The 25,661-nt window shown below is 43.6% G+C and overlaps 1 protein-coding gene across 1 annotated transcript in view; it reads left to right on the top strand.

Moving 5' to 3' along the window:
- The window catches only part of DGCR2 (DiGeorge syndrome critical region gene 2), a 1,448,564-nt gene that overhangs the window by 600,832 nt on the left and 822,071 nt on the right, over window positions 1-25,661 (top strand). The window contains exon 5 of the mRNA XM_044068694.1: window positions 10,235-10,311. Coding sequence (XP_043924629.1) covers window positions 10,235-10,311 — 77 coding nt within the window. The remainder of the gene's footprint in view (window positions 1-10,234; window positions 10,312-25,661) is intronic.

Here is a 25,661-nt window from a genome sequence, read left to right as displayed (position 1 = left end):
TCATTTGCCAACTTTATTTCCCAGTCCACAGCACAAGGGGGAGCGGATTCTGCATTCATTGGATGTACACAAACAACTTATATTTTACTTGGACAGGACTAAATCTCGAAGAAAATCTGAACTGCTGGTAGCATTTGCTGCAGGGGCAGAGGGAAAGGCTATTTCAAAGCAAACTATTTCCAAATGGATAAGCCATTGTATTCATTTCTGGTATAAGCACCATGGAAAACCTATCCCCCCAGGGGATCAAATCCCATTCCACCAGCGCTGCATCTAATTCTACAGCCTTTCTCAGAGGTGTTCCTACCAGCGATATTCTAGAAGCTGCTACCTGGAGTTCAGTTCATACTTTCACCAAGCATTACTACTTACCAATTTTCTCTAAATCCAGAACTGGCTTTGCCACTGCTGTTTTGCAGGGCCTTATAGCCAGTCCTAATGCTGTATATATCTATCCTCCCAACCATAGCTTTGGGAATCTACCCAAATGTAATGACCAACAGTGAAACTCGAAGAACATAGTACAGTTGTGTACACTTACCATAAATGTAGATGTTCGAGTGTATTTACTGTTGCACTCCAGGTTACCTTCTCTTACTATACCACTACTTTCTTTTACTGTGCTTAAATGCCTTTTTGGTGTATTTGCTTTTGTTTGGAGGTATATTTTTGTGTTTTTAATTACTTATATATTTTGCTCCACATTTGGGAGGCACCTGGCTTCTGGGGCAAGAAAAACAGATGTAATGGCATCTGCTGCATGCTTTATACCCCTGACAACTTAACGTCATAGAAAAAGGGACAGCAACTGACGCAGGACCCAAGACTTTGTTAATCAGACCGACTGAGGGCAACCTGCCAGCAGATTACCCAAATGTAATGACTGCAACAGTGAATACACTCTAACATCTACATTTATGGTCAGTGTACACAACTGTACTTTACTCTCTTTTTAATTTAGATCACGGTTTCTGTAGTCTAAACTGCTGGGCCTTGGATTTATGCATTCACTGTAGTCTGTCCTGATTTCTAGAGCTTAGAACCCTTCCCCATAAGCGCAGCAGATGTCTTTCCCAGGATATGAAGATGCTCCCATATAAAGCTGGCATCCTGTTTGTGATGCCCCTGCACTGGCCCAGTAATCAAGGAGTCTCAGTCCTCACCACTGGCCACCGCTAGGGGATGTACACACTGGGAGGATGACAAGTATACACGCACTTTTAAAGTGCAGTTTCCTTTAAGAGCACACACAATTTGCAGTCAGTTTGGGGCTGGTTTCTCCCTCTTTCTCTAGATACTCGGTAAGGCACAGCTGTAGGGCTAAGATCTCAGCTGAGGGGCCAAGACCTCCAACACCCTCTCTGTCCAACCAGTGCTTCTTGTTCCTGCCCAAGTAGCTGACGCACACACTTTGAGATTTGATTTATATATATGCACACACACCTCTGGGGAAGGCTGGCACAGGTTTACTAGCTATGCCCCCTTCTGCCCAGACTATAAAGTAGTTTCCACTGCCACCAACTCCTACTTGGCTACTATAAGACCTTTACAAAGGGTGTCCAATCCTACTGTGTAGTTACTATTATCCAGATGGTAGGCTGACCAAGCCTTGCAGTGTCACCAAGTATATATGGAAGTACTCTTAAGAGCTTAAATATGTGTCTCAAATGTCAGCCACAAAGATAGGTTTAAATATATTTAATATGTTTAATAAAAGAACAAGACAATAGTCAATCAACACAGTAAAGTACAGTTGTGTACACTTACCATAAATATAGATGTTAGAGTGTATTATCTGTTGCAGTCATTACATTTGGGTAATCTGCTGGCAGGTTGCCCTCAGTCGGCCTGATTAACAAAGTCTTGGGTCCTGTGTCGGTTGCTGTCCCTTCTTCCATGACAGAAGGTTGTCAGGGGTATAAAACATGCAGCTGACACCATTACATCAGTTTTTCTTGCTCCAGATGTCAGGTGCCCCCCAAATGGGGAGCAAAATATATAAGTAATTAAAAACACAAAAATATACTCCAAACAAAAGCAAATACACCAAAAAGGTTTTTAAGTATATAGAGGTATAGTAAGAGAAAAACAGGGGGCTGGAGGGAGGGTAACCAGGACTGCAACAGTGAATACACTCTAACAGCTACATTTATGGTAAGTGTACACAACTGTACTGTTATTCGTGTTTCACTGTTGCAGTCATTGCATTTGGGTAGATTCCCAAAGCTGTGGTTGGGAGGATGGATTTATACAGCATTAGGACTGGCTATAAGGCCCTGCAAAACAGCAGTGGCAAAGCCAGTTCTGGATTTAGAGAAAATTGGTAAGTGATAATGCTTGGTGAAAGTATGAACTAAACTCCATGTAGCAGCTTCTAGAATATCTCTGGTAGGAACACCTCTGAGAAAGGCTGTAGAAGTAGATGCAGCCCTTGTGGAATGAGATCTGATCCCCTGGGGGATAGGTTTTCCATGGTGCTTATAGCAGAAATGAATACAATGGCTTATCCATTTAGAAATGGTTTGCTTTGAAATTGCCTTCCCCTCTGCCCCTGCAGCAACTGCTACAAGCAGTTCAGATTTTCTTCGAGATTGTCCTATGCAAGTAAAAATCTAAGTTGTCTGTGTACATCCAATGAATGCAGAATCCACTCCCTGTTCTGTGGATTGGGAAAGAAAGTTGGCAAATGAATGGACTGATTAAGAGCCACACTGGATACCCCCTTGGGCATGAAGGATGGATTGGTGGTCCTGAGTGACACCCTGTCCGCATGAAAGATGATTGAAGGCTCCACTGCCATAAGGGCCTGTAATTCAGAAATCCTTCTAGCTGAAGTGATTGCTAAAAGGAAGGCTGTTTTCCAGGAAAGAAATTTTAAGTCTGCAGTAACAGCTGGCTCAAAAGGAGGTAGAGTGAGTTTCTCCAATACAAAGTTAAGGTCCCAGGCAGGGGTTGGAGCTCTCTTGGGTGGTCTCAAGTTGTTGGCCCCTCTGAGATGCTGCTTTAGCAGAGGATGAGAGAAGGGGGGATTCTGTGTTGTAATGAGCTGAAATGGCTGAGGCAAAGATTTTTATGGAAGAAAGACAGGCCCTTGTGAAGTATCTCAGTTAAGCATTGCAAAATCTGAGGTAAATTGGGCGCTGCTGTGCTCATCCCTTGAGACTGATTCCAGGCACAGAATATTTTCCATTTGTCATCTCAAGATTTTCTAGTACTAGGTCTTTTCACCTCCAAACTGACATCCAGCACAGGTTTTCTGAGATGCTAAGGGGGAATTTAAATGATTAGCCAAGCTGCAAGATTCAGTGTTTGGAGCTGAGGGTGTAGAATTTGGTTCTCTTGCTGAGACAGTAAGGAAGGTGCTTGACGCAGGTGCCATGGAGAAATTTGTGACAGACTGCGCAGGAGTGGGTACCAGTGTTGGCGAGGCCAGTCTGGAGCAATCAAAATCATTTTTAGTTTGTCCTCTCTGACTTTTAGTAGAACTTTGGAGAGCAGAGGCAGAGGGGGAAAGCATAGATTGATAGGTTTTTCCAGCTGAAGGACAGAGCATCCACTTTCCAGTTCTTTTGTGAGGAGTTCTTGTGCAAAATTTATCCAACTGGTAGTTCTGGGGTGAGGCAAAAATATCTATGTCTGGGCTCCCCCATTTGCATGTCAACATGTTGAAAGGACGTTGTTCCAGTTTCCATTCGTGTGGGTCCATGAGATTTCTGCTTAGTTTGTTTGCCAGAATGTTCACCTTTCCTGGCAGGAATTGAGCTTGTAGTTGTACTTGGTAGCTCAAGGCTGTGTTCCATAATGCCATGGCTAGTCTGCAGAGGGGGTAGGAATGTGTACCCCCTGCTTGTTTATGTACCACATAACCGTGGTGTTGTCCGTCTTTACCATTAGTTGTCCTGGATGAAGGTAGTCCTTGAAGGCTGTCAGTGCATTCTGTACAGCTAGCATTTCTTTTTGATTGATATGAAGGTGCATTTGATTTGGGCTCCATTTGCCCTGAATGCACTTCCCTGCCAGATGAGCCCCCCCCATGCATAGTCTGATGTGTCTGTAGTTAGGGTTTGGTCAGCAGCGGGTGGTGTGAATGGCAGTCCTCTGCCCACCATAGGAACTTTAGGCGCAGGCAAGGTATGGTAGGAATCATTGTTTCCAGGCTGTGACAATGTTGACTCCATAAACTTAAGTACCACTGAAGTTTCCTCATGTGCAGTCTTGCATATGGAATTAGTAGAATGCAGGTCGTCGTGATCCCCAAGGCTTGCAATATTTGTCTTGCAGATAGCAGGGTTTTTGTGGCCACCTGTTTGAAGCAAGTCACCAAATGAATTTGCTTTTCTGGCGTAAGGAAAGCCATCTGGGCAGTTGTGTTCAAACTTGCACCCAGGAATGTAATTTTTTGAGGGTACCAGTTGTGATTTATTTTCGTTTATGGTGTGTACCCCAGACAAGTTAGAACCCTTTTTACAAACGCCAGATGTTTTAGAAGAATGGACTGGTTTTCTGCCTGAAATAGACAATCGTCCAGGTATGGATATATTTGAATATTTCTTTGCCTGCAAAATGCAATTACTGGAGCCAGGCACTTTTGTAAATACCCTGGGCGCAGCAGATAAGCCAAAGGGCAGTGCAGAGAACTGATAATGCAAGTAGCCTGCTTTGAAGCGTAGGTATCTTCTGCAATATTCCTTGATTGGGATATGCAGGTAAGCCTCTTTTAAATCTAGAGTTGCCAACCAGGCATCCCTGCCGATCATAGGAAGTAACTGGTGAAGAGTCAGCATCTTGAATTTTGGAATGTCCAGAAAGGTGTTTAGAGTAGACAGGTCCAGAATTGGATGCCATGATTTGTCTTTCGTGGGTACCAGGAAAAGTCTGGAATAGAAACCTTGTCCCTTTTCCTTTTCTGGTATTAGTTGAATTGCCCCCATGTTTAGGACGGAAAGTACTTGTTTCTGAGCCTCTGCCCACTGATTTGTGGGCAGGTCTGGCCACCCGTTTGGAGTTGGCAACGTGTGGAAGTAAAATCTGTATCCCTGGGACATATTTACAACCCATTTGTCCTGGGTTATAAGTTGCCATTTTTTTGCATGAAGAGCCAGTTTTCCCCCCAAAGGGGGAGGCTAAGAGATAAGTTCTTGGTAATTTTAAAGGAAAGTCATTGAGACTGTTTACCATAGGTTGGTGTCTTATTTCCATATTTGGAAGCAGAGGCACCCCATTGCTTAGTTCTGAAAGTCCCTTGGGACTGAAACCTGGTGCTTTTGGAATGTCTGGGTTTGACTTGAGTGGCTCTGGAAGGAGCTGGAAAGGGCCAGTTCTTAGTAGGCCACTGCCTACTAAATCTTGGAGGTTGTACTTGTAAGAAATCTTTTACAGTTTGCATAGATTTAGCTTTATCTTCCATCTTTTTTAGAACTTCTTCAGCCTTATTGCCAAAGAGACAGTCTTTCTGCAAAGGAGCATCCAACAGTTTTGCTTTAACATGATCAGGCAGAGATTGCTCCTTAAGCCAGGCATGCTTTCTAAGCACTGACCCAGTAACAGCAGCCCTGCAAGAGGCTTCCAAAGAATCAAAACCACATTGCAAAGTATGTTTTCCAACTTGTTCAGCTGAATGCAATAAATCCTGTAAATCCTTATTTTCCACACAGTCAGAAATCAACATTTCCTGTTTAAGCAGTCCCATGATATGCTGTTGATATTTTAGCATGTGGAATTGACGGTTTAAAGCCCTGATTGCCAAGGTTCCAGAGGTATAAACCTTTTTACCCCATCTATCCAGCGCCCTGGAGTCTCTATCAGAAGGGGTAGGATTTTTAGCAGTAGATGCTTTAATGCCCTTGGGTCCCTGAGAAATGGTTTCAGGGTCCCCACCAGGATTTTTGAAAAGGAATTTGTGGGACTCAGGAACCCTGTAGTATCTGTCTGGTTTACAAGGGGCCAGAGGCAGAGAATCAGGGGCCATACTGGATTCCGAAAACACATTTTCAACAATGTCTAGTACAGGAGGTATAGCCAAAGGCCTATTCTGAGGAAAAAGAAGGAAATCCCTAAGCCTCTTTTTGGATTCTGAAAAATCCTGACTTTCCCAGTGGAAATGCTCCCTTAAGGTATGTAAAATTTCCCCAAAAGAAAAATCCTCAGGGGGAGAAGCAGAAGAAATGGAATCCTTTGCATCATAGTCCTCATAAGTACGTATGGACAAATCCAGTTCATTAGAGCGAGAAGAAACAGATCTGTTCAGAAGATTCATAGTCAAGTTCAGCCCTAGGCCTCTTAAAAGGGGGGGGGGGGGTTGACTACCCCTGATTAGAGTAATTAAATCTTCAGCCATTTTGATCATTTGTTTTTTAGGCATAGGGGCCTGAATGTGTGGCCTGGCCGTCAGTTTTTTAGACATTGATCGAGATTTAGACCTTAGTATTGCTAGTGGAGTCTGTTTAATATGCAAGTCTGTAGGCCTGAATGCACCCTCATAAGCCAGTGCCTGCATAGCAGCTCCGGACCCATCCAAGTTAGAGACATCCGCGGGTTCCATAAGTGAAGCATCTCTCAGCATACCGGACTCCGAATGGGTCTCAGTAGAGGCCTGCGAATCAGAAGTAGGCGGGCATCAGGGGCTGCGAAAGCACCTCACTGAGTACCGGCGAACTGGCGACTGGCTTAGGGGAAGCGTCGTCAGCAGTTTTGGACCTCAACAGCATATCTGTGTTTTTCTTAGCATTTTTTGGTATTCCAGTAGTTGGATGGCTAACCGACGTCATTTATGGATAATTAAACCGAGAACCAAATTATTTAGAAGCAAAAATGTGCCGACGATGGATAGTGTGCTGATTAAATAAAGCGCAAAACTGACAGCAAGGTACGTCGTGGTCAGGGCCTAAGCAAGGAGTACAGTACAAATTAAAATCCTTATGAGATCTTTGCTTCCCACAAGTAATACAATTATTAACTTTTACTGACATCGGTAAGGAGCAAGAATTTTTCCCCAACAGGGTACTTAGCTTTTAGTTGAAGACTTTGGTTCTGAAAAACGAAAATTTCAGGAGTCTGCCGACCGGCACTTGTGAACTGCTTCTGCTTCGGGCATCGTGCGGCAAGAAAGACTGATGTAATGGCGTCGGCTGCATGTTTTATACCCCTAACGTCATGGAAGAAGGGAGAGCAACCGATGCAGGACCCAAGACTTTGTTAATCAGGCCGATTGAGGGCAACCTGCTAGCAGATTACCCAAATGTAATGACTGCAACAGTGAAACATGAACATCTTCAGAGTTCAAAATTACAGGAAATCTTTTAAAACAACTTTGCAGGACAGTCTCAAATAAATACAGAAAACATCTAAACAGATCTTTACTATATTCCTCTCAATATATAAAAGCTATACCATGCCCTAAATTTTGGCAAGTGTAGATGGTGATGATGAGTGAATGTTCTTGTAGGTCCACGACAAAATGCACAGTCTGTGTCAGAGAGTTATTAAATCGATATAAATATTATTGCTGGATTAGCTTGGATGACATCCCTTTTTGTCACCTGACTTCAGTTCCCCAGGCTGATAGAAACTAACAGAATCAAACATTTCTGTATTAAAAGTACATCTCTCAGATGTTTGCGGATCTTGGAAGTCGTAAAACAATAAAACGTTTTTACATTTGAAACCTAGTAATTTTTGCTTTCAAGACGATAAAAAAACTTCTAGTTGTAGACTGTGTCTGCTACTGAATTGAAACTGGGAGGTAACATCTTTTGTTTATGGCCCCAGCTGTAAAGTAACTTAACCTCAACTATTCTTAAATTTTGCAGGTTAATCTTTTGTTCCAGCAAGGTACACTGTGGATACATCTTAGCTCCAATACATAACGTATAGTTTTGTACAGTCATAGCAATATTCACAAATTACATAGAATTATTTACAAAATTCTAGAGCTGGGCTGACCCTGTATCACACTGTTACATGATCTTAGAATTTTCTTGCTGCAGTTTGTATGTGTACTAGAGATTTCACTGTCAAAAAAAAATGTATTGTAGTGTGATTCAGCATGTTTCGGTAGGCATACCAGCACTGCATTAGGGAACCTTCTTTCTTCCTTCCTTGTAAATTGTCATCAATTACTGCTGCTGATTGTTTTGGGTTTTTAGCTTTGTGTGTGGTGAAAAGGGCAGTGTTGTCTTTGGACAGATTCCTCATACAGAATACCACAGCTGCAGCATCTTCAGTCCAGGTCTGGAACATGTCTGCGTTTTCCATTTGGTAGAGATTTTCCCAGATGAGAATCTGAAGTAGAGAGCCAACACTCCCTTTCTCTAGAAGAAATCCCAGTCTTGCATTGTATAGTCAAAGAACTGGAATGATCAGCCAGACAGAGCAGTTTGAAGTTAGGGGTCCCATTCTCTTGGGAAGCTATGACCAAGACTCTTAGAACTGATAATTTAGGCATGGCCTGAGGAAGCCTACACACTAAACTTCAATGTTCAGGGAGTGTAGGATACTTTGCTAAGGAGAAAAAAAACATATGTAGGTGGTGGTTGCCTTAATTCAGGGCCTCAAAGCCTTCAGATATATATGGACAAAGGCGTCTTGCAAGTGGTGTTGGACAAAGCTGCCATGATCTGAGGTGTTAGCAAGCAAGGGGAAACAAGTTCTTGCACTCTTTGCAAGTTTGCCATGACTGCTTTGGATCTGGCATTTCAGTGCAGAATGATACAGGAGGTAGTCTGCAAGCACACCCAGCAAAATAGTGTGGTAGATTAGTTAAGCAGGTTGAAGGCAACCCATAGTGGGTATTGTAGAGGTATTTCTTCCTTCAGCTAGTGCACAGGTGGGGTGTACACCAGCTATACCAGATAGCAACTTTGGACAATTAAAACAAAAAATGTCTACTTAAGAGCTCCCTTGTAAAGAAACTGGCAGTAGATGCCCTCTTCATGGACTTAGGGGACAGGTCTGTTTGTCCATCTCCGTTCAGTTCACTTTGCTTCCCAGGTTGATCCAGAAAACAGAAGTCCATGATTCTCTTATTAGCACCCTTTTGACCCAGGCTGTACTGATTCTCCCTGATCATGGGTCGATGGTGCACCTAACATAGAGCAAAGGGTCTGTCGGGCACCCCAGTTGGATGACACTACAGCTTACAGCATAGATGATTCCAGCCTTGTTCCGTTTAGGCACCAGTACACAGCAGGCATGGTCAGTATGACCAGCATATATGAAGCACATTTCAAGGAGACAAATCCTTAAAGATGTTTCATGCAAATCCAATGTGATGTTTGTTAAAGAACACAACAGTGCTACAGAAAGTGAAAACGAAATCATTCTTTATTCATAAGTACAGTATATGGATAATTTGGTAGTGACAAATGCACACTAGGATTATCTTTTTGTTTTAGTTCTGCTTTAAGCTTCACCGGAATCTGTTTTCTTGTTGACTGGGCAGTAGATGCCTGGGGAGGAGAGCTGCTACATCTGTTTGTGAGTAATAAACATTTATAATGAAGAACAGTGACTGTGTTAATGCAGTGCATCAGGTTTTACAACTTTACCAGATATGCATATTGGTAAATAATATTGAACACCCTGAACAATATTTATGCACATTCCCATACCTGTAACATGCACACTCCATCCTAACCAAAGATCCAGCATACCCCTGAACTTTTCAGTGTGTGACTGGTGACACTTTCTTGGACATACCATAAAATTCATTAAGGTGATGGTATTTTGGTTTATTCTAAACCCAAAACATGTTTTAGAACTGGGATATTACCAAACTGCACTCAGTTTCATGTAGTACAATAATTTCTTATACTGCAACCTAAACCTACTTATTCCTTAAATTAACCCAAACATCTTCATACCCCTCAGCCTAGTACACGACTTTACATTTAACACCAACCATTCTTTGGTTTACCAAGCTGATCCTCAAATTAAAATTCTGAACAAATTTGAATTATTTTGCCAGTGAAACTGTAAACGTGTAACAATTTCATTTTACTAGCCTTAGCCAAGCTTATTGAACATTCCTCAAATTTTTAGCCAAGGGGACAGCCTAACAATCAGGAGTACTGTATGACATGGAAATGAAACGTTTAGGTTGCTGCATAGTGTTTTAAGATCAGCAGATATAAATCTGTATGTGACAGATGACTATTGGTATTGAATGTTTTTAAAACCAGCTACTTGAAGGATATGTAAATTCATACAGTTAATTTGTCTCTTTCTCTTCTCTCAGGTTATGGGTTGGTTATCAGTATGTTATAACAAACAAAAGTCGTGGAGTTGAGGGGCGCTGGGAAGTGACTCATGAAGGTAAGAATGCGGAGTTTATAGCAGTGTGGTTTGTTTCAGTTGCTCTTGCTACTGGCACTTGGCCTTGTGCATCATGACCCGCATGAAAAAGTACCTATAAGATGTTGCCATATAGGAGTCTGTGGGTAAGGTTGCTCACTGGCAGATGAGTGGCCAGTGAAAGGGCTTATGGCAGTTCCTGTTAACTGCTTGCTGTCTCTTGCTTTGTGTTTGCATTCTATGATAACCTGCATAATCCACTGCAGAGCAGCAGGAGCCTACTCTGGTTCTCTGAATGTAGGTAGTGAAGCTAATTCTGATCTGGGTGTAAATCCATTACAGAAAATGCCCACAATCTCTCACATGAAGTGTGCATCAACAGGCAGTTCCGATTGCAATTTCACCTGTAATATTACTTTGAGATGCAAGAGGAAACTGGAGCACCTAGCACTGAGAGTTGATCATGTGAGCATGTCCTGTGAGTTTTTCATTTTAAAGCCCATCTCCCTTGCTCATACTTGATTACTGTGCACTGTGGGGAAGTGGAGTTGCAGCAGGCATATGGCATGCTGGGCTGACCCTCACTTACATAGGTGTAGTGTAAGTAGCTTTTAATTCCTCAATCCCACCATCAGGATATATCCACCACAGAGATTGTGCTTGTACATCAGGTGTGCTGATTTGTCAGTACGCACTCACCTGTGATGGGCAGTAGCCATCCTTCCTTTATATACAGTCAAACATGTAAGCCACTAATCTACTCTGGTTGCCTGGTCCATAGTAAAGGTTTGATGCCTGTAACCAGGCTTGGCTACTTTTTTGATTAGTACTGAAACAAAACATTAGTAAGAGTAGTTAGACAATCTCATCAAGCCAGCGCTTGTATCCCTTTTTGTTTCAGCAATTATCTTGTGTGCTTATAAAGTTTAAGCTCCTTTATTTCCTGCTTTTATTTTTGCTCCTTACCACCTAATGCTGTGTTTTTGTAACTTATTTCATCTTTTAACCTGTGCCAGGTTGGACTTTCATGTTTTGAAATTACTGAGGGTGCAGATCTTTAGCTGTTTTGCCCTGTTCTTTAATTATCTATGGCACGCATCTTGCAAAATTTTAATAGCCTGTCTCCTTTAGTTATGCCTGCCTAATGTAGTGACATACACTCCAGACAGTGCAGAAAGCCAGACACACTAGGGAGAACAGTGGAGGCATGTTGTATTACCTTCACCACCTAATTGAACTTCTATAGTAGCTGGGCTGCTCATTAAACTGGGGATGGATTTTTTTTTTAATTTCATTTGCCATCAAACTGACCCTGTTTTGGGATGCTGTGTTCCTCCACTGGACAAGTTTTTTGTTGTTGGCTAATACTGCTTTTGTATTAAATGTCATATTTCAGAACATTTAAGTAATGAAATTCTTGCATTATCTTGAAAGCCATCCAGTTGCTGCAAGTTCAGTTACTGGTCAAGTACTTCTGCAAGGGTAGGAGTTATAGATACTATTTTGGTTGTGTGAAGAAATGACACTCTTCAGTAACTCCTGTGCTGCTGGATTTTTTGCTTTGTGTCAAAGTAATTTGTTTATGTAAAATTGTCTTAAATGTTCCAGTCTCCCCACTTGTGACAGAACTGACAATTGCAGTTGCCAGTCTTTTGGCATCTTTTAACAGTCTTGGGCTGCAAAATTCTACTTTCACTCCCGTAATACTCTTTCTCCCTTTTCTCTTTAGATCTCACTTGCTGCTTCGTACTTGAGCATCTTCAGATGCACTTCCATGCCCAGTTTGTGAGATTATTCCTTTTTCTTTGAAAATTATTTTAAAACAATTAAAACTTTTTTTCCTTTAAATTACTATATTATGTCTGGTCCAGTATATATATATATATATTTTTTTTTTTAGGTAGAGGGGGGTGGTGCAAGTGGTTTGCTTCTGCCATCATGTGGTTGCTATGGTGGAGTTTGTTCTTTAGCTATTGTAAATCAAAATTCTGTTAAAAAAATTGCTCTGTGCTTTAGTAAAGTTCATCTTTGCTTTGAACCTAGTTTGGATTTTCTTTATGATTTCTAAGGACAGTCCTCAAGCTTACAAGATTTCCCTCAGTGCACTCAGGCACTGTGTATGTGTATGTTCTCTCTTGGGAGTCACATACCTCAATTTGTCATGCAATATTTTCCAGATTTTTGGTGGCACCCAAAGAGTACAAGAATGGTAGAACAAATTAATCCTGAAAGGAACTTCTGCAGTTAGTCTATTTTTGCAAAGCAGCACAAGAAATAAGACAAGAAAATTGTGGAGTTCTCTCCTGTCAAGGTGCTTGAGTTAAAAATTACTCCCCCATCTGAAGACTTGCCTAGTGAATCTGAGACTGGATCGATTATTCTTTTCTGGTGCATCTCATTTAGAGTTTTTGCTTTGATAGGTCCCACCAAGCAGAGGATATCTTAGAGTCTGTTACTTCCTGTTAGATCCTTTAGGTCTTTCCACAGCCCCTACTTGAGATCTGCTTGGGATAAGATGGATGAGGGCACTCATAAAGGCTAAAATTGAAGTGTTTTCTCAGTCCTTTTCCATTTCAAGGAAGGAAAGAGAAGGTTCCCATTCCTCTTTTTCTGGCGCTGCTTCCCTGGGCCCTGTTTAAGCAGTAAGTATTGGTGTTAATCTTCAGTCACTGATTCCCTATGTTGCTGCCAACTCTGACTGTCTGCAGGTGGCACCATCCTCTTTTCCTTGGTGACTTCCGACAGGTCCTGACAGCCACTTGGTCAAAGATTCTTGATGCTGACACCCATGACACCTTTGTTGGTGGCAATCTCATTAACATTTGAAGCCTTCCCACGAAAGCCGTCTTTGACATTAATGTCCAACTCAACACCTGTCTGACCTCTGCATCATCTTCAGCGTGAACATTTTTTGACCATTTTTCACTCATTTCTGTGTTCCTTAGCATTAATAGCTAGTAGACTGAAATCTTCACAAAAGTATGCTTCCCGAAGTAGACTTCATAGGATTCTTTTTTATCTTGGATAGATTTAACAAATGCTGGAAGTGTGACAGCAAAATGAGGCATAATTAGGAACTTGTGCTTTTATGTAGCAAGTTGAAAGAGTTTAAAAATTATGTTCGAATTACATTGACAGATTTGCTGAAGAAACAAATGGTTGTAACTAAGGAAATTAATCTTTTGAGCTGGGGTGTAGGATCTGAATTGTCTTGACACAGTAAGACATTACGAAGTTCAGTGCTGTTCATAGGTTGGTACTAGGCTATCAGTCCTAGGGCCTATACAGACCTAGCCATAACAATTCCCTGGCTATTTCTTCCCACATTTACTTCCCTGGACCCCTGTCTAGCAGGGCAACTGACGTGATCCTCTGGGTGAATTTCCTTTCTTCCATCCAATCGTCAAGGTTCCTTTTGAAGAGGGCCAAAGAGGCACTCTGCTTGACATGTATGGGCAATCTGTTCCAGAGTCTGGGGAGTCTCTGGGTCAGGAACCTATCCCTCCAGCATGTTTTGTTTATTGTGATGACAAGGTTTAGATCCCTGGAGCTTGTGGCTCTGAGGGATTGGGATTTCTTTAAGTGTAGCATGTCCAATAGCCATGGGTTTGACATGGCCTTGTATGTTAAGCAGAGATCGCCTCTGAGTAGAGGATATGCGACAGAGTATAGCTGGAGTTTTTTAAGGCGGTCAGCGTAGGGCATCTGCTGTAGGCCTATGATTCTTTTAGTGAGGTATTTCTGCGGCCTTTCCGGTTGTTGCAGATGTCTTCAGCGGTACATACCAAACGGGGCGTTGTATTCTATAATGGGATGAGTACAGTGGGACAATGACCTCCTTTGTTCTGGATGAAAAGACCTTAGTGATGAGGTGTGCCACATAGAAGGATTTCCTGACTGTTGTGGCGATGTGGTTATCGAAGGTGAGCCACTGTCCACCTGTGTCCCTAAGTCTCTTATCACACATTCGGTGTTTAGTGTACTGCCACCTATATGGTAATTCATGGGTACATGTTTTTTCTCAAAGGAGATAACTATACATTTCTTGGCATTGAGCTTGAGCCCATGGCTCTGGCACCAAGCATCTGTTTCTGTAAGGCCCTTTTGTAGAGTATTCACATCATTTGGGAATTCAATAATGGCTTCCAGTTTGCAGTCATCTGCGAACTTTGTTAGCCAGAGTCCCTTTGTGTTGGCCTGTACTTCAGAGAAGTAGATGTCAAACAAGAGCGGTCCCAGTACTGAACCCTGAGGTACTCCACTTGTCACTTGTTTGGAGTTGGCTACTTTCCCAGTATGGGTTCTATCAGTAAGCCAGTTAGCAACCCATTGGGTGACGTAGGGATTAATGCCCAGCTTAGTAAGTTTATCTATGATTCCAGAGTGGGGGATGGTGTCAAAGGCCTTGGCAAGGTGTAGATAGGCTGTGTGGACCACCTTACCCTTGTCCATGGCTCTGGAGAATGATTTGAAGAAGTCAGTCAGGTTCAGGAGACAAGATCGGCTCCTCACATACCCAAACTGGGTGGGGTCCAGTGTTTGAAGGTTGTCAATGTCTTTTTTTAAAGTTCCATGATAATACGCTCCATGGCCTTGCAGATAAGGCTCGTCAGACTGATGGGACGGTAGTTTCCGGGATCCAAGGTGGATCCCCCCTTGTGGAATGGGATAACTGTAGCTCTGCACCACTCATTGGGCACGAAACCTGAGGTGAGGCTATGATTAAACATGACACTTAGGTGAGTGAGGTGCCAGTTCATATTGTAGTTCATGTAGTACACAGCCCGGGATGTCATCTGGTCCCATGGATGCTGTATTCTTAGCTTTGGAGAGTGTGTTTTTTTACCTGTGTGGCTTTTATTACCGGAGTTTGGCAATCTTCCGGTATTGAGATGGGCCATTTAGGGGGTGAGATTGGGATGAAGTTGGCACTGAATCGATCTGCCTGGATATTGGCAGTATCCTTGATCAGTGTATTTAATGCCATTCTGTTTTACTCAGAGCAGATCTGAGCATTGCCATTTAAATTCTTGACATAGTTATAGAATGCCTTGTGGTTGTCTTTGGAATCTTTGGCAATTTTATTTTCGTAACTAGCTTAGGAGGATTTTATGAGGGATCTCAGTTTCTTATTGAGGCTGGTAAGGGAGTTTTTTGCATCCTGGGATTTTCCACTTTTTTGCAATAGTTTCTTCCTTTTGTTTTAAAGTTTATTTATGGCAGGGGTCCACCAGGTTGGCTTCTTTTTTTGGTTGAGAGCATTGAGAGCATCTTGGTTCTTTTTGGGATGGCACGATTCATGCATGAGTGGATGTGCTCGTACAGTGCCTTAGTGTAGGATTCAGCAGTTGAACTCTCAGATGTTCATCATGTTTCACTGTTGCAGTCATCACTGTAGGGTTCTTCCTGCCGGCAGGCAGTCCTCGGTCAGCCAGAATCCCAAAGTCTGGGTCCGGCGTCGGCTGTTCAACCATGCTCCCTGACGTCAGAGCGCCTGGAGTACAAAGCTGCCAGCCGACGCCATGTTCTCCAGTCTTTCTTGCCGTGCGGTGAAAGCAGATGTTCTTCATCTCACATTGCTGCAGTCCTAACACTTGGGTAGTCCGCTGTCCCTCGGTCGGCCCGAATATCAGAGTATAAGGCTGACATCGGTCAAGGCGCATTTGACTGACATCAGAACGTCAGGGTACAAATGCGCATGACCGACGTCATATCCTCAGTCTTTTTTGCCGCATGGTCCGATGCAGAAGCAGTGTTGCGAGTGCCGTTCGGCGTTCTGAAATTTTTCGAATTCGGAGTTTCAGACCGAAGTCAGAGTTGGTTAAGTACCCCGTTGGGGAATATTTTGTCTTTTTCTTGCCTCAGTGGTTTACCGGATGTCAGAAAAAGTGAATAACTGTATTTCTTGTGGGAAACAGATACCGCATAGGGATTACCATAATTTGTGTATACCTTGTTTGGGACCTGAGCACGACGTTGTTGGGTGCCGCTTTTGTGCTAGGTTTAATAAACGCACTATAAAGCGGAGGTTGGATTGTGCCAGGCTGGTCTTTGGGAAGCGGTGCAATTACAAAATGCCGTCGGATGCTCCGACGCCGGCTTCCTCAAAGAAGCGCAAGGACAAGGCAGCTAAACCTAGGTTAGAGGAGTCGTCCGAACCGGATGCCGGTTCTTTAGAGGCGTCAGTGGAACCGGTGGTTCCGACGGAGGCCTCTCTGGAGTCCCAGGGAGAAACTTTGATTTTACAGGATGTGGCCTCCCAGGAGGCAGGTCAGGCTGCAGGGGCTTCTCAGATTACTGTACTCCCCTCCCTTCCTAAGGGGTCTAGGCCCTCTCTTTCTGCTTCCAAGGCTTCTCCTAGAGGCAGGTCTAGTTTAGCTTCTGTGGGTGTCACTCCTAGTTCTTCAGGTTCTGTACCCAAGAAGCACATGCTTAAAATGGCAGAAGATTTAATTACTTTAATTAGAGGCTCTATGCCCCCTCCTGATAAGAGGCCTAGGATTGAACCAGGGTTGGGGGATTGGGAGCAGGCTTCGGATGTGTCTGAGTCTTCGGCTGAAGACTTGCAGGAGTATGCTCATTATTCTGATTCTGATGTGGATGATTCTACTCCTTCTGAGGATTTTTCTTTTTCAGAGACCCTTCACTCCATGAGAGAGCATTTTAAATGGGAAGGTCAGGACTTCTCTGATTCCAGGAAAAGGCTTAGGGAATTTTTGTTTTTACCCCAGCATAGGCCTTTGGCTATTCCTCCTGTTCTGAATGTGGTGGAAGATGTGTTTGCAGAGGCTTCTCTTAATCCTGATTCTTTGCCTCCTGCTCCTGTTAAACCTGATAGGTATTACAGGGTGCCTGAAGCTCATAAGTATCTTTTTAAGAGTCCCAGGGCAGACCCAGAAACTGTTAGCCAGGGGCCTAAGGGTGTTAAGGCTTCTGTTGTCAAGAATCCGGTTCCTGCAGATAAAGAGGCCAGGGCCTTGGATAGATGGGGAAAGAAAGTTTATACTACTTCCACTCTAGCCATGAGAGCTTTGAATTGCCAGTTTCACATGTTGAAGTATCAAAATTATCTCCTTTCACAGTTGAAATCTAAGGTAGATGCTCTGGCGGAAGGTATTGATTGTAAAGAGTTACAAGATTTAGTGCATGTTTCTGAACAGGTGGGTAAGCACTCTTTGCAATGTGGTTTCGATGCTGTACAGGCCTCGTCTAGGGTGGCTGCTACTGGGTCAGTTCTTCGCAGGCATGCCTGGCTGTGGGATCAAAATTTATCTGACCATGTTAAAACTAGGATTTTGGATGCCCCTTTGCAATCTGATGTCTTGTTTGGTTCCCCTGTTGAGGCAGTTTTAAAGAAAATGGAGGACAAGGCTAAGTCTATGCAGACTGTTAAAGAATTTTTGCAGGTTCAGCCTCCAAAGTTTAGTAGAAATTGGCCTACTAAGGGGTGGACGTATCCTTCTTATGATTCCCAGTCTAGGGGTAGATCTAGACGTGGCAGGGGCAGAGGTCAGGGCTCTTTCAGGCCTAGAACAGGGAGTTCTCCTGCACAGTCTTCAGGTGAGGGCAGGGGTCAGTCCTTTCGTAAACAAACCCAATGACCTACCTTTTCTGCTGCCAGAACCTTCTCGCCTGGCAGCACCTTTGGGAGGAAGGTTGGCACTTTTCAAAGAAAATTGGAGTTTGATTACCCAGGACAGATGGGTATTGGATATCATACATCACGGTTACAGGTTTTATTTCCATACCTTGCCTCCTTTCAAAGGCATGCCAGACATTCCTCCTCAACAAAGAATAGAGGCTCACAAGCAAATTTCTCTGTTACTTCAAATAGGGGCCATACAGCCGGTTCCTATGCCAGAAAGGGGCCTAGGATTTTATTCTCGCCTGTTCCTTGTACCAAAAAGGGGAACACGTGGAGACCAATTTTGGATTTATCTATCCTCAACACTTATCTGGACATTCCCAAGTTCAAAATGTTGACGTTACAACAGCTTTTACCTCTGCTGGGCAAGGATCACTGGATGGTAACTTTGGATCTCAAGGAGGCTTACCTTCATGTTCCTATCAGGCTAAATTGCAGGAAGTATCTGCGTTTTGGACTGGGACTTCTCACTATCAGTTCTCTGCATTGCCCTTTGGCTTATCTACTGCCCAGAGTATTTACGAAAGTTCTGGCTCCAGTGATAGCTTTCTTCAGGCTGAAAGGAATACAAATCTATCCTTATTTGGACGATTGCCTGATTCTGGCTCAAGAAAGGACGAGCTTCTTCTTCATTTGGAATATGTGATAGCAGTGCTAAGATGCCTGGGGTATTCTGTGAACGAAATAAAGTCCAGTCTAGTACCCTCTCAAGACATGTGCTTTCTGGGTGTGAGACTGAATACAGCATCCCAGATGGCCTTTCTAACCCGGACAAACAAAAGAATCTTTCCCTTTACTTCCATCATCTATCTCTTCAGTCCGGGCTGACTGCAAGGACAGTCCTTCAAGCCTTAGGGTTCATGGCATCTTGTATTCTGGTGCTTCCCAATGCCAAACTGCATATGAGGAAGTTGCAATGGTATCTCAAAATGTATGGACACAGCACTGCCAGGAACTGGACACTGTCATTCAATAATACCTTGCATTCAAAAGGAATTTTTGTGGTGGGCTCAGGAATGTCACCTAAACAAGGGACTCTCTGTGACCCGGCCAGAGGCGAGTCAAATTTTAACGACAGATGCCTCGGACAAAGCTTGGGAGCTCATCTAAACGGAAAGTGGATACAAGACAAGTGGCCTGTCAGACTACAGCATCTACATATCAACTTGAAGGAGATGTTAGCAGTCCAGTTTGCATTAATAGCTTTCAAGGATTTACTTCTTCCAGGGCAGGTGTTGATTCTAACAGACAACACAACTGTCATGTGGTACATCAACAAGCAAGGGGGAACACATTCTTATCCTCTATGCAGGCAAGCAATGATTTTGTGGGAGACTGCTCTCAGTTTACAACTAAGTCTTCAGGCAAGGTTTCTGCCAGGAGCACAGAACTCCTTAGCAGATATGTTAAGCAGACAAATCATGGATCCCCACGAGTGGAAACTGGATCTTCATGTGTTTCAGAAATTGACAGTGTCCTGGGGAACTCCAGACATAGATCTGTTCGCTTCTCCACTAAACCACCAGCTGCCAAAGTTTTGCACAAAGAGGTTTCATCCCACAGCTTGGAAAGTGGATGCTCTTTCTTTCAGTTGGAAAAATCTTCATGTGTATGCTTTTCCACCTTTGCCTCTCCTCCCAAAGGTACTTCTGAAGGTCAGACAGGACAAGCCAAGGATGATTTTGATAGCTCCAGATTGGCCTCGACAGCACTTGGTACCCATTACTGAGAAGTCTGGTATGGAAGCCTCCATGGCCTTTGCCTTTGATTCCACATCTGTTGTCCCAGGAGGACAGTCATTTGCTCAATGTCAAACTTCGCTCTCTTCACCTAACAGCATGGCATATTCTGTTTTAAACCATAGAGGGTCTCAACTTCCACAACAAGTTTTGAATGTGATTTTGGAAGCTAGAAGGCCTAGTACAAGGAAAGTGTACGCAGATAAATGGAAGAGATTTTTGTTTTGGAGTGCAGCTAAGGATTTGGATGTTTCTGAGCCTGATTTGAGTGTGGCTCTTCAATATCTTACTGAGTTATTAGACAAAGGTTTGTCTTTCTCTTCTATTAAGATTCATGCTGCAGCAATTTCAGCTCATTATGATTGTGACCCACCATTGTTTTCTCATCCTTTGTTCAAGCAATTTCTTAGAGGGGCAAAGAATATAAGACCCCACGAAGGGCTCCTACTCCTGCTTGGGATCTCAATTTTGTGTTGGAGAAACTCACTCTACAACCTTTTGAGCCTGCAGCTACTGCTGAGTTAAAATATTTGTCATGGAAGACTGCTTTTTTGTTGGCCATTACCTCTGCAAGAAGGGTTTCTGAATTGCAGGCCCTTATGGCAGTTGAGCCTTTCTTAATTTTCCATAAGGATAGGGTATCTTTACGTACTAATCCTTCCTTTATGCCTAAAGTGGTTTCTAGTGTGGCTTTAAACCAAACTATTCATTTGCCTACTTTTTATGCAAATCCCCAAAATAAAGGGGAAAAGATTTTGCACACTTTAGATGTACACAGGCAGTTGCGATATTATTTGGACAGAACTAAAGGGTTCAGACAATCTCAGCAGTTATTAGTTTCTTTTGCTTTGTGCTCTCAGGGCAAGCCCGTGTCAAAACAAACTATTTCTAAGTGGATTGGATTTTGCATTGCTTTCTGTTATTCCCATCATGGCAAAGCGATTCCAGCTGGGATTAGGCCTCATTCCACTAGGGCTACTGCCACTTCAACAGCTTTTTTGAGGGGGGTGGCAACTAAGGATATTTTGGAGGCAGCCACTTGGAGTTCAGTGCATACCTTCTCTAGACATTACCACCTTCCATTATACTCTAAATCTAGGGCTGGTTTTGCCACTGCGGTGTTGCAGGGCATTTTGGCAGCTCCTGCTTCATTATAGTTTAGCCATCCTCCCTTACCTCTGCTTTGGGATTCTACCCAAGTGTTAGGACTGCAGCAATGTGAGATGAAGAACATAGTACAGTTTTGTACCTACCATAAATGTAGATGTTCGAAGATCCACATTGCTGCAGTCCAATTTACCCTCCCTCCTTCCCCTCTGTAGTTTGAGGTGGTTGTGTGGGTTGGGCTTTCCATCTGAGATATATTGTGTATATTGTATATATTGTACATATTTTTGGGTGTTAGGTTGGTTGGTTGTTTAGCTGTTGTCTATGGAGTTTGACCTTTCTTTTTAGGGTCTTCTGACATCTGGGGCAAGAAAAGACTGAGGATATGACGTCAGTCATGCGCATTTGTACCCTGACGTTCTGATGTCAGTCAAATGCGCCTTGACCGACGTCAGCCTTATACTCTGATATTCGGGCCGACCGAGGGACAGCGGACTACCCAAGTGTTAGGACTGCAGCAATGTGGATCTTCGAACATCTACATTTATGGTAGATACAAAACTGTACTTTCGGTCGGCTGACTCCTGATATTTTTTCTTTCTTCAGTCCGAAGACTGACTTCTTCTCAAAGCTAAGTACCCCGTTGGGGAAACTTTTTTCTTGCTCCAGTCTGATGTCAGAAAAAGTTAATAATTGCATTTCTTGTGGGAAGCAAATACCTCATAAGGATTTCCATTCTTACTGTATTCCTTGTCTAGGCCCTGACCACGATGTAGCTAGTTGTCGGTTTTGTGCTAGATTTAACCAGCGTACGATTAAGTGGAAGTACGATTTCGCTTTCCACTACTTTGGTAGGCGAATTAATTATAAAATGTGGTCGGACACACTTCCGACTACCTGAGTTCACAAACGACGCAAGGATAAGGACAGGGCTCCGAGGTCCAAATCAGACTACGTTACACAACCAGAGCCAGCTTCAGGTTTGGCTGTCGTCAGTGAGGGGCTTTCGCAGCCCCTGTTGGCCATTTTGGAACCGATAGCCGAAACGGACTCCCACAAGGAGCCAACTAGGCCTTTGAGCACTCCAGCTGCAGGACCTTCGGACAATGCTCCCTCGGATGGGTCCGGAGCCGCTGTGCAGGTACCGGCTTACGAGGGGGTTTTCAGGCCAACACAGCTTCTGATAAAGGCAAAACCAAGGACAAAGACTCCTCCTAAATCTAAGACATCAGCCCAGGCCTCTTCTGATCCGGGACCCAAATCCCAGAAACAGTTACTTACAATGGCGGAGGACTTGCTAACCATGATTAGGGGTTCACATCACCCTCCAGACAAAAGGCCAAGACAAGAATTGGATTATGAATCTTCTGATCAGGCATCTATTTCTTCAGTCTCTTCCTCTGAGCAGGAATATTCTTTCCCTCCTTATGAGGATTCTGATGCTGAGGAATCTAGTCCATCAGCTTCTCCCCCTGAGGGTTTTTCTTTTGGGGAAACTTTGCATGACATGAGGGAACATTTTCACTGGGAGGGACAGAAGTACTCGGAATCTAAGAGAAGGCTCAGGGATTTCTTTCTTCTTAGATCCCTGGCTATTCCTCCTATTTTGGATATTGTGGATGATGCCTTTTCTGAGGCTAATTTAACTCCTGACTCCTTTCCTCCAGCCCCTGCTAAGCCCGACAGATATTACAGGATCCCTGACTCCCACCAGTTCCTTTACAAAAATCCTACTGCTGATCCAGAAACCATTTCTCAGGGTCCTAAGGCGGTTAAGGCTGCCTCTGCTAAAAATCCTATTCTGACAGATAAGGATTCCAGAGCTTTGGAGAGATGGGGCAAAAAAGTGTATACTTCTGCTACTTTATCGATTAGGGCTTTAAATTGCCAATTTCATATGCTAAAATATCAGCAATTTCTACTGTCTGTTCTGAAACAAAAGTTAGGTACCATTTCTGCATGTGCAGATAATAAGGAATTACATGATTTGATGCATGCTACTGAACAAGTGGGGAAGCATGGTTTACACTGTGGTTTTGATGCCTTGGAGGCTTCTTGCAGGGCGGCTGCCTCTGGCACAGTCATTAGAAGACATGCTTAGTTAAAGGAACAAAATTTACCTGATGAAGTGAAAGCCAAGTTACTGGATGCTCCTGTTCAGCATAATGTTTTGTTTGGGCCTAAGGCTGAAGAGGTGATAAAGAAAATGGAGGATAAGGCAAAATCCATGCAAACGGTTAAGGATTTCTTACAAGTTCAGCCCCCTAGATTTAGCAGAAATTGGCCAACAAAAAATTGGTCTTTTCCCAGCTCGGACAGGTCTCAGAGGGGTAGATATAGGCGCACCAGAGGGAGGCCTCAAACACAAACCTCTTACAGACCTAGGCAATGGAGTGCTTCCACGTCCAGTGGTGGAGAGGACAGTCCTCAATCTTTCAGAAAACAGGCTCAATGACTCCCCCTGCATGGCTCCAGGAACTTCTCTCCTGGATGCCCCTCTAGGAGGAAAACTCTCTTTTTCAACAAAATTGGACTTAACCCAAGACAAGTGGGTTCTGGATGTAGTTTCAAGAGGTTACAAATTCCACATTCATACCTTGCCAGGACCACATGGATGGCCAGACCTACCAAAACACCAATGGTCCGAGGCATTAACCAGGTGGGATCCCTCATGGCTATGAGGGCCATAGAACTGGTTCCACAATCAGAGACTGGGCAAGGCTTTTACTCAAGGCTCTTTCTAGTTCCCAGAAAGCAAAACTCATGGAGACCCATCCTGGATCTGGCAGTCTTAAATACTTTCCTGGAGATACCAAAGTTCAAAATGCTTACTCTGCAGCAGCTCCTGCCAATGTTGAGCAAAAATGCATGGATGGTGACATTGGATCTAAAGGAGGCTTACCTACACATCCCTATCAGACAGGAGTGCAGAAAATACTTCCGGTTCAAGGCCAGCTCGAAACATTACCAATTCTCTGCGCTGCCTTTTGGCTTGTCTACTGCGCCCAGGGTCTTCAAGTGCCTGGCACCAGTAGTAGCTTATTGCAGATTCAAGGGTATTCAAATTTACTCTTATCTGGACGACTGCCTTATTCAAGCAGACAGCAAGGATGTTGTACTCCAGCACCTGCAATTTGTTCAAAATCTTCTCAAGTATCTGGGATTCACTGTGATCATAAAGTCAAATTTGACCCCCACACAACAGATAACTTTTCTGGGTGCTCTTTTAAACACAACAGCCCAGATGGCATTCCTGACATCCGAAAAACAACTACAGCTGGCTTCCACTTTCTAAACCTTGGCTTCTATGACACAGCTTACTGCAAGGAAATTCCTGCAGGCTTTGGGTTACATGGCCTCCTGCATCCTTCTCATACCAAATGCAAGACAACACATGAGAAAAATACAATGGTACCTAAAAAGTGTATGGTCACAGCATTGCCACAGTCTAGACACGCAGATTACTGTCTTGCCTTGCCTACAAAAGGAATTCCATTGGTGGACCATGGCATGTCTTCACAACAAAGGCAAAGCCTTCAGTATACCTCCAGCCAGCCAAGTGTTAACCACGGACGCCTCGTATTACGCATGGGGAGCCCACTTGCAGGGAAAGGGTCTGCAAGGTTTTTGGACAGAGGATCAGAAGCACCTACATATCAATTTAAAACGGATGTTAGCTGTACAGAAATGCCCTCTTGGCTTTCAGGGATTTTCTACAACCAGGACAACTACTGATACGAACAGACAACACCACAGTTATGTGGTACATAAACAAGCAGGTAGGCTCACATTCCTACCCCCTTTGCAGACTAGCCATGAATCTATGGAACACAGCACTAGCTTGCAAAGTGGATCTACAAGCTGAGTTCCTGCCAGGGAAACAAAATACTTTGGCAGACAGCCTGAGCAGGAACCTGTCAGACCCACACGAGTGGATGCTAGACACCCACATATTCAAGACGATTACAGAAGCCTGGGGCTGCCCGGGCATAGATCTGTTTGCATCCCCCCTCAACCACCAGTTACAGATTTTTTGCACAAGGACTTCTCACAAGCTAGCATGGAAAGTGGATGCACTATCATTCAGTTGGAAAAACCTCAAGGGGTATGCCTTTCCACCACTACCTCTTCTACCACGGGTGTTATTAAAGATCAAGCAGGACAAGCCCAAGATGATGATTCTACTGGCCCCAAATTGGCCTGGTCAGTTCTGGTACTCAACACTGATGAATCTATCTCAGGAGCCCCCTTGGATTTTGCCTCAGGTTCCCAATCTTTTGTCCCAACACCAGCGCCAGGTTCTGCACTCTCATATCAAAACTCTCAGCCTGGCAAATTCAGGGTCTATGATTAATCCTTCCCTTCCCAAAAAGGTCATGGATGTTATCTTAGAAGCCAGCCGGCCTAGCACTAGAAAATCTTATGCAGGCAAATGGAAGAGATTTTGCACCTGGATGCATGCTCAGGATTCGGATCCTCTCATTCCTAATATCCCTCTGATATTGCTTTACCTAACAGACATGCTACATAAGGGTTTATCCTTCTCCATAAAAATTCATGCCTCAGCTATCTCTGCACATTACAATACAGACCCTCCAATCTTTTCGCATCCACTTCTGAAACAATATCTCAGAGGAGCAAAGAATTTAAGGCCCCCTAGGACACCACCCATACCTGCTTGGGACCTTAACTATGTTCTGGAAAAACTCGCTCTGCAACTGATACTAAGTATTTATCATGAAAGACAGCTATCCTTCTGGCTTTGACTTGAGCCAGGAGAGAGTTACAAGCACTCATGGCTGTGGAACCTTACATTATTTTTCACCAAGACAGGGTGTCTTTAAGGACTAATCCTACTTTCATGCCTAAAGTGGTTTCCA

Source organism: Protopterus annectens, chromosome 4.part0, assembly GCF_019279795.1.
Source record: "Protopterus annectens isolate FY-2018-M chromosome 4.part0, PAN1.0, whole genome shotgun sequence".
NCBI classification, from domain to species: Eukaryota; Metazoa; Chordata; order Ceratodontiformes; family Protopteridae; genus Protopterus; species Protopterus annectens.
This window is presented reverse-complemented; position numbering and strand designations above follow the sequence as displayed.